Source organism: Geospiza fortis, unplaced genomic scaffold (genome assembly GCF_000277835.1).
Source record: "Geospiza fortis unplaced genomic scaffold, GeoFor_1.0 scaffold54, whole genome shotgun sequence".
In the NCBI taxonomy this organism is placed as follows: Eukaryota; Metazoa; Chordata; class Aves; order Passeriformes; family Thraupidae; genus Geospiza; species Geospiza fortis.
In genome coordinates this window covers 5,728,886-5,738,191 of record NW_005054301.1, presented here as the reverse complement: position 1 = coordinate 5,738,191, position 9,306 = coordinate 5,728,886, and the positions used below count along the sequence as shown (strand labels likewise).

The 9,306-nt window shown below is 43.9% G+C and overlaps 1 protein-coding gene across 2 annotated transcripts in view; it reads left to right on the top strand.

Moving 5' to 3' along the window:
- The window catches only part of IFT43 (intraflagellar transport 43), a 43,530-nt gene that overhangs the window by 14,771 nt on the left and 19,453 nt on the right, over positions 1-9,306 (top strand). For both annotated transcript variants that reach the window (XM_005417465.2, XM_031065816.1), the window contains one exon: positions 1,266-1,333. In XM_005417465.2, the coding sequence (XP_005417522.1) occupies positions 1,266-1,333 (68 nt within the window). The remainder of the gene's footprint in view (positions 1-1,265; positions 1,334-9,306) is intronic.

Here is a 9,306-nt window from a genome sequence, read left to right as displayed (position 1 = left end):
TTTGCTCCTATCAGAGAGCTATGCAGGGTCATAACCCCTCCCTGCAGCAGGCAGAGGCTGCCCCTGGCAGGGTCTCTTAATTTCCCACACTCACAAACAATGCTTCTACTTCAAGAAATAAACATGTGAGACCCCTACCATCAGGGGTTAGTGCGACCCTGTCCTCATCTGTGGCAAGAGGCGATTTGGCTTTGGCTCAGGGTTGACCCCACCACACATGCAAGGTTCTCTCTGAAGTCAAAACTCCTCGGGAGTCATCCCACTCGTTCACTTCCTTGATAAAAGCTGTGGGAGCCACCTGTGCCCCCACCATTCCTTTGCAGTTAGCATTTTTTCTCTGTTTTGGGACATCTTTCACCCAATCACTCTTTCTCACAGTGGTCCATTCACGGGTCCCTGTAGTCCATCTTCCCTCACTGGGCACAATCAATTGAGAGCTCTGTAAGATGGGTTCACCTTGCCTCTGCTTTCATCATTGTCTGCCATGCAGTACACTGAAGGCAGTGCTGTACAAAGTGCCTCAGGCTGGGGGAACCAAGTCCAAAACTGTAAATGGCAGTGGGCAGCTTCCAGACGGTAGGAATTCATGGCCCCATTTGAAAATTCCCATCATAAGCCCCAAGCTGAATTCCCTTGCCATGTGGCAGAGTGCTGCACAAGACAATGCAAGAAAATAGTAGGGGATGTCTTTGAGCTCCAGATGATCTTCCCCTTTGGATTTCAGTGGTGGCAGTGGTGGGATTCATCCCAACTAACTTTGGAAGAGTTTGGGTACAGATCACTGTGTCTGAACTTGGCATCTATCCTCCTATTCTAAGCAGTGGACAAAGCAGACTTCTTAGGAACAATTCCTCATCTAAACCAAGATGTCTAAAACATGCTGTCTTGTACCCTAGGAAAGGCATACTGTGATACCGCCCACTGATATCTGGGCAACAGTGGTGAACAAGTTCCCAGTGAACCCTATTTTGCCAGGAGAGCACACCCTCTCTGGATCAGTCAGCTACTGTATTGTGCATCCTCAAAATGTCAAAGGCACATAGACCTGAAACTTGACAAGATACTGATTAGGGTGATGCATCTTTTGTTTCCAGACAAGCTTAAAAACCTGTCCTGTAGTCTGTCTTCATTTTATTTTATGATTAAAGAGCATTTTAAACACTGCCTCTCCATTATTTGGTAAAGTGTTACATTAGTGTGTGTAGACCTGGTGTCTCAATTGGCTTGACCAGAACTGTCTGTAACGTCTCTTCTCTTTATTAAAGGTTCCACCACCTAAACCCCCACGCCGGCAAGGAGGCTGGGCAGATGATCCTGTGCAGGCATCTACCAAGTGAGTCCTCACCTCTTTCCTTATTAAGAGGGATTTAGATGTGGAATAAAGGAACATCACTAGTTGGACCTTCCTGTCACGGACATTGGAACAGTTTTCCTGGGTCTTTCAGATGGTCTTTCTTTCCAAAATCAATGTAACTTGTTCAAGCCATTAGAGGTATTGCTTTTGCTTGGTTCTATTGGCTAATTGACTTGGTGAGGTTTAGAACGGTGTACATGTCCCTGTTTGCCAGAGGCAGCATATTCCTTACCTGGTACAGTGCCTGGAAGGAGTCAAGAGCATAATAAGCATGCTAAATGCAGGAGCTGGGATGGGGGGATTTGACTGGTTCTGTCCTTTCTGGGAGAGTGACACATGACAGCACCACACTGACAAGAGTGCAATGAATACATCAGGATTTAGCGATCAGCCTCGACAGTAAAGGTGAAATTTGTCAATGTTTATGTGTGTATGGGGTTATGGTATAATGGAGATGGATGGAGATGGTCAGCAAGAAGAGATGGGAGGAAAAAGTATACAAATTGTAGAATGTGTGTTGGGAAGCCCAATGCTTACATGAAGGACACGTAAGACAAATTATCTGGACATGGTATTAGAATAGGTATGAAAACTAGAGGACAGTTCAGACTGGGAGGAGATTACTTGCTTTCAAATAGTTGTGGTTTTCCAAGCTTAGAAGTTATGCTGATGTTGTATTTTGTTTTCAGAGAGCTGAAGGGCTGAGCTGGGGAGTGATGTGAGATTGCTTGTGTACTTAAAGGCCTATAGTAAAAGTCTGTATGTCTTAATATATACTTTGGAGTCACTCTGAGTTATAACTTATGTATTTTCTTGTCTGAAACTGAGAATGGATGAGGACATCCAGAAACCTGTTATACAGTCGGTATTTTTTGGGAGGGGAGAAAGGTGGTCTGTATTCTGGGGTAGCCTTTCCAAAAAACAGTACTTTTCTGGGAGAATTATCACTCCATTTATCTCTGAAAAATAAATAGTCTGGAAATCTGGAGACGAATAAAGCAAGGGAATAAATACCTCAGCCTGAACTCCTGTTGCTCTCCAGTTTAACCCTGATAATGGTTATTTTCATAGGTTGGCTGCGCCTAGAAGTTGCCATTGCAAACATGTATCCACCTCAGGGTATTAAAAAAGTGCCATCAAAGATCCTGGATCTTTGTAGGACCAAGCAGAAGCTTTAGGGAAATGTGACAGCAGACAAAAAGGTTCCATTTCATTGTTTAGTTAAGTAAGTAAGTAAGTTATGTAATTGTTGGTTAGGTGAGGGACTGGGTTGGAGGTAATACATATGCAATATATCTGTGCCTAATGTGCCCTGAAGGACAGTGAACAGGTTCCTAATGTAACAGCACTGTGCCATGTGCTATTTTATCATGTTTTCCATTGTTTGACACTAGCTTTATCCTATACATTTGGAGCAGTAGCTGTAGGTGGTGCTCCCCCAGCATCTTAGCTGTGTGGGTTACAAGACATTGTAAGTGTCTGGAGTAAAAGCTTCTGTGACACTGGATGTGGGTCAGCTGGAGAAGCAGAACAGGACACAGGGTTGCAGACCTTTCTGTCTCTGAGAATCTGCACACTGGGATGTGAGACCAAGGTGTGTCCCTTGCTCAATTGTGCATGTGAAATGTCCTATCTGACAGTGTTCATTTGTAATAAAGGTTTTTATTGAGTAAATTTTATGAAGAAGTTTGTTCTGACTTTCTCCAGTCATATGAGGTACAAGGGTTTTGGACAACTAATTCCCCTGTCTTTCCTTTCCTGTGTATTCACCCCAAGCTGATCTCTCTTCTTCTCTCCCTTAAAAAAGTCTGAGCTGCTGGCCTGTAGGGCTTGCTTTTTGACATATCCCAGGGTAAAGCCTTCATGTGAAAAGTCTGAGTCATTGGCTGATGTCATACCAATGTTGCTGCAGCTTTGTTGTTTCTGTTTTCTCAGGCTCTATCTCCCCACAGCTTTTCTACCAATTTGACTCAGTTTGGAAGCCTATCAAGTTAACTTGCTCCAAGTTCACTAGTGTAGATGTAGCTAGAATAACATGCTTCTGTTGTTATATCTGATTTAGGTTTAAGCCCTTTTTTGACAGTGTAACTGAACCTACACTTGGGAATCGTTCTGTTGGAAGTAATTTGATTTTCAGAATTGACAATGCTAAAATCTGATTTTTTTTTTTCTTTCACTTAGAAAGGAAGGATGAGCAGAGTGGCTACAGTTAGATTTTCTGTGTTGTGTAAATATATTGTGGGTCAGATGGAATACTGTGGCCACTTGTGCAACGATCTTGTAGCTATTTGTGTTATTCTTTCTCCATTTGAAGTCTTAGCTTTTAGCTCTGTTTCTGACAGATTCAGTCAGTTATGACTGTATATGTGTTGCTTTTCCTGCAGGGATGCTTTTCTGCTATATTTCTAGTTCAGAGTCTTATCAGTATGAAACAATCACTTGAAATTGCTCTTTTTATTTCCATTTGGCACATGTTAGAGTAGAATTTAGTTTGTAACCTGTTTTTCTACCTTTGTGCTCTCTTTTAGTCCCTTACCTACCCAGCTCATCTCATGCTTATGTAAACTTGTAAATATTTTCACTGTCTTGCTGATTTCCATCAGACTGCTGCTCTCCCAGATTGTTGCAAGATTGGAAGAGGAGGAGGAGTCTTAAAGTTTTCCCACCTAAATTATTTTTAAATTAATTGGCACAGATGGTGTGAGATACAGTATTCTATCATGAGTTCCCATAGCATTTGCAAGTGTCAGATATTTAAATTGCTGAGAACTATCAAAATGATCTATTTTACTCACATTTTCAAATGCCAAATGTGGGAAGATTACTTTGCACTCCCAGTACTCTTATCGAACATTTGTCATTGCTAGGAGTCCCATTTTGTAAATCTGGGTAACGATGAGGACCACTGGTGTCTGAGCAAACCCCCGGGTCCTTTGCAAACAGCAACTAAATGGTTCAAAGTAGTATCAGAAAATTATTTTTTCCATACTACCAGGGCCATCTGTACCTGAATCTGCTGTATCTAGTTAAATCTGTACTGAGAAGAATCATTCTCTGTGAGAAGAGGTGCTCTCATTGCTGCTCCAGCAATATTCTAGCCTCAGTATTAGCAGAAAGGGGACCAGTCAAGAACCTGGGCAGCCACTTGGGGCCTAGTAATCTGCTGAGATAAATAACAGTAATTACAGCTGGGTTTTCCTACGGAAGCAGCTCTCCAACCACTGGATGGAGCCCAAGTGCCGTTTTGAAAGCTGTGCTGATGTCCCTAATGACATCAGTGCCGACACTTGTGACAAGCAAAGCAAGCTCTAATGTCAGGTTATCTCATGCATCAAAAGGAAGAAACGCAAAGTGCCTGCCAGTGGGGGAAGTAAAAGGGAGCTCAGTTTTGCATACCAGTGAGGATTTGATAAAGGAGGGGTGCTTCCATGATTCAGTTAATTCCAACTTCTTTTGATCTTGTCTCTCTGATTTTCCTCATAGAATTTCTTCCATTTTCCTCTCTAGCAGTATCGTAATTTCTTTGCTTCTTGGGTCTCTTTCCATTTACTCGGGTGCTTGATCCCTTTGGTCTTGCAATGAGCCCCCTAAAATTCCTACAGCTCTGCAGGCAGCAGCTAGGGCTGTTAAGGAATAAACACAGCTATTTTCCGGTAGCCCTGCAAGCAAACAAAAGTGCTGCTTTCAGTAGGAAGTCCCTCCCAGTACCTGGACATGTACCTCATTTCTTCTACGTGGATGATGGCAGTTTAGCAACAGGTGCTTCAGCTACAAGTGAAATTTCCCCTTTCTGACTGATAGACCACACAGTGTTGGAATAATCAAGGCTTGTTTAAGAAAATGACCATGCTGAACATTTTGGAACAGAAGTGGTACAGTGTCCAGCAGTGCATTTGTCAAGAAGTGAATTTTAAGTGCCAGTAGGAAGGAAGAGGATGCAGTTGGGGTGACCTTTAGAAGAGGGTAACCCAGCCCTTCTAATAGCATAGATATCATTTAAGGCTCTGAACTGTGGGCAATGGTGAGATTGCACCCTGGAGCTGGAGGAAAGTTATTTAAGAGATTAAGGGGTTTTATGATTCAGGGTCTCTAGAGATAAGTAAAGTTAAGAACCTCCTGTTTCAAGAATATGGGCTTAAACTATCCTGTATTCTGTCTATAAGAAATGACCCCTGAGAGTGCCTGGTTTTAGAACCTCTAGCAATCCCTGTCTGCAGATGGGAGTAGTAAAGTGCCCGTGAATTTCTTGGTCTGGGACAGCGGGGGAAAGCTTGAGTCATTGCTTCTATTCTCTACTGCCAATCCAGCAGTGTTGTGGTAAGTCTCAGTCTGGACTTCTCTGTGACACTGCCACATTAGGAGCAGAGCCAGACTCCTGGCTGCATGGGAGATGTCAGCCTTGCTCTGCAGCTTGCAGCCATTTGTGGATGTTTTCAGTGAAGTGAAGAATATAGGCAGAGAGGATCAAGGCTGCCAAGTGAGGGGGCACAACTTAGAAGGAGAAGAAAGAGAAGGAAGTCTGATTAAGTTTTGTCTTGAAGTGTCTGTTTTTGGGTTTGTCCCTGCATTGATCTGCAAGGGAATGAGGCAAGTAATGGCCCCTTGGGGACCTTCAGGACTTTCCTCTCAATGTCAGCCGTCATTTTCAATCACCCTCTCCCTCCCAGCCATTAATTTTGGCCCAGGATCATGGGGACTTGTCCATCTATCACTCCTAATTGACACTAAATGATCTGTCAGTTTATTGATGAACGGCAGGAGTGGAATTGTCACAATATATTTTACTTTCTAACAACTCCTCCTGACAATTTTACCTTGTCCATCTCACTCTCCTCACATAAATCTCCATTGGCCTCTCATTCCTTCTCTTGGGCTGATCTGGTGCCAGCCACCTCCATGCCATCGGCACGCATCAAGGACATCAAGATGGCGGTAAGCTGCACTGTAGAGGCCCAGGGGGGGGTTTTTTCCCCTCTTTCCCCGCCGCCCCCCCCCTTTTTTTTTTTTTTTTTTAATAGGCTGGATGTTCCAGGAATGCTAACAAGCTCCTGTCCTCTTGTCCCTTCATGTCATTGCTGGGGTGAGCTCTCCTTGGTGTTTCTGTTTAGACTCAGTAAAGATAACAGGCAGAAAAAGAAAAGTCCCTAAAAGACAGAAGAGTCACCTGAGAATCTCTCAGTGCCCTGGCTGTCACAGGGGATTTTTATTCCTTTTAAACCTGCTTAGTGTGACTTGCAAGAATTTCCTGCAAGGGGAAAGTGTTAGACTTATGTCCATTTATGTCTTTGCAGTGCTCAGAGAAGCATGGAAAAAGGGTTTTGCTTCTTCTTTTTCCTTTTTTCTCTCTTTTTTTCTTTTCAAGATTTTTTAAACCATTTTATCTTTTTTGGTTTTTTTTCTCTCTCTTATTTTTAACCTAGATTTCTGTTTAATTTTTCACAGTCAGTGATGTTTTCTTTTTTCTGGAAAGGTACTGAGCAATGGAAGCTCTAGTAGGATTGCAGCCTCTTGCTCCCCTAGAAATGAAACTTGCATGACAAAAACAGAACAGAAGTGTGGCATTTTTGGTAATGGTCCATGTAAGCTGCTGAAGTGGCAGAGTATTCTCAGGGTGAAGTCTCTTTGACTTTTTTTATGATTGAGGACAAAGCATCTTCCTTCCTTATTTCTCTTCTTCTCCAAGAAATTTCCCAGCAAATTTAGGGGATGCTATTATTGCTGTTCCAAATATTTCTATTTTGAAATAGCAAAACCTTCTTGAAGAACACATGCAACTTCCAACCCTTTTGTATCTGTCATAGCCAAGGCTAAAACCTTGTCTGGCCATTGTAGGTCACCTGTATGTTGGCTGTGAAGTCTAGCTTAGTGCAGTTTACCTGTTGAAAGGGACCTGAGATGACTTGATGTATTTGCTTGGCCCTATTTCCCCCTCTCGCAGCCCCCTTCCCCATAAAACCTCTCTACTATTCTCAAATGCTTAATCCAAGTTCTTAAAATATCTTCATCCAGAAGCTGTTGCTCTCAGACGACAGAGCAAGATACCATTCAGTAATAAACACCTAATTCTTTCTACTGTTTTTCATATAAATGTTTTCACTGAGGCCAGTCATAAGTGAAAGGTCTATGAACCTCATAATAATGGGTTTGTTCTCTAATGTGAGATTTGGAAAAAACCCAAACAACCTTAAATACATTTTCTGTCTCTTTTAGCAGTCAGTTCTTTCCTATAACCATAAGGATCCAGAATTGTGCTTTTTTCCTTTAAAAGGAAGCTAAAATGCTCCTGTAACCTCAAGAGTAATTTTTTGTGTGAGTTGGGCTTTGTGCTTACTGGAGGCCAAGAACATGATCGTTTGGATAGGAGCCCCTGTTCTCAGGGACCAAAGATATGTGGTGAATACCTCTAGAAACTGCAGCACTGCTTTCTGTTTTCCCACACAGCAGAAATTTGTACTGAGTGTTGTTGTTTTTTCTGTTGCTCAGTGGGAGCTCTGAACAGCTCTGCTGGTCAGTTCTCTACCAGTGAGTGAGAAGGGGGAACCCTGGGAACATCTGCCTCAGGGATGATGCAGTCAGCGGGCTGAGGTTCAGGGATCCTCGGGAGCACTCTCTGGCAGCTTGTTCTTCTGTGCCAGTTCCTAAAGTCCTGCTTGCCAGAGCTTTCCTCCTTTGTTGTTTCTGTTAAGTAAGCTCACATATTAGGACATAAGGAGAAACAAAAACATTTACAGCTGGAGGTTAAGTGTCTCACAAGTCCATTTCAGCTGGAGCTGACTAGCAGCAGTGTCAGATCCCATCTCGCAGAGCATGCCTGCTCATTGCTGCAACCATCCTTTTCCAGAGCCATGCTCTGGGGCATTGTGTTCAGCGTGCACTCTGACCAGCACAGGCAGCTTGGGAGGGGCCAGAAGGTGGATGGTAGGGCCATGACAGTTTTAAAACATGTGTGTCTTCCCAAAATCCTGTTATAGTGATACAGACAGCCGTGCATTCCAGGGCTAGGAAGTGGAGGGCTGTGACGTGACATCCTTTGATGAAAATAAAGGTTCATAAGCATGCTGAAATCAATGGCAAAACTTGTAGGAGATGTGAAGATTAAAGTCCTTAATTTTGTAAAGGAAAACCTGGCTTTTCCAGGCTGCCAAAGGCCAGGAAGAGAGGATGGAAACTTACAACAACAGATCAGAGCTCCAGAGAAGGTGCAGTGGAATAGCTGAGAAGGCACCTTGTGGTGCTTTCCAGCACGGGTAGCAGTTCTAATTTACAGACAGCCTTGGTGAATGTGTCTTTTCCTGTGCCACAGCAAACAAGCACTGACTGAGACCCACCCTTGGAGGGCCCTGAGAACTATCAGTTAGCACTTGTGTGTCATATTGGATGTGTAACTTAGTTGTGCCTTAGGCTATTGAGCAAGCTGCAACTCCTAGCTCACCACCCACTCACTGTGGTGATGGGCACTTAAGGAACATTTGAACAAGAAAATACAACGTCTTTTTTTAATATTTTTTCCCTCCTCCCTCAGGCCTAGACCTGAATTAGTCTTTGCCCGAGAGGCAAAAGGCTTCGTGCCTCCCTGTGGGCTGAGCCAAGCCTTCGGTGTTGAGGTGGGTCATGGTTTTGGATGGAAGGCAGAATGCTGGCTGCTGCCTTGCTTCCATGGCACCCAGCCTGTCTCTGCCTGCCCTTTGACCACCCTACTGTCTCCAAACAAAATGCATCTCTATACATCACGACCTTCTCCTTTTTCCCCCGTTTCATTCTTTTAGCAAGAGGGATGCTTGGAGCGGCTTTCTGCTTCCACGTGATTCGTAGCAGTGTTTGAGGCATGCCAGGAAACAGGCCAGCACACACACCCGGATGAGTTTCTCCCCGCTGCCCTGTAAGATGGGAGCCGCCCTCGGTGCGCGCTGCCGGCGGGGCCCGGGCCAGCCGCGCTGGGTTGCGGGCCGGCC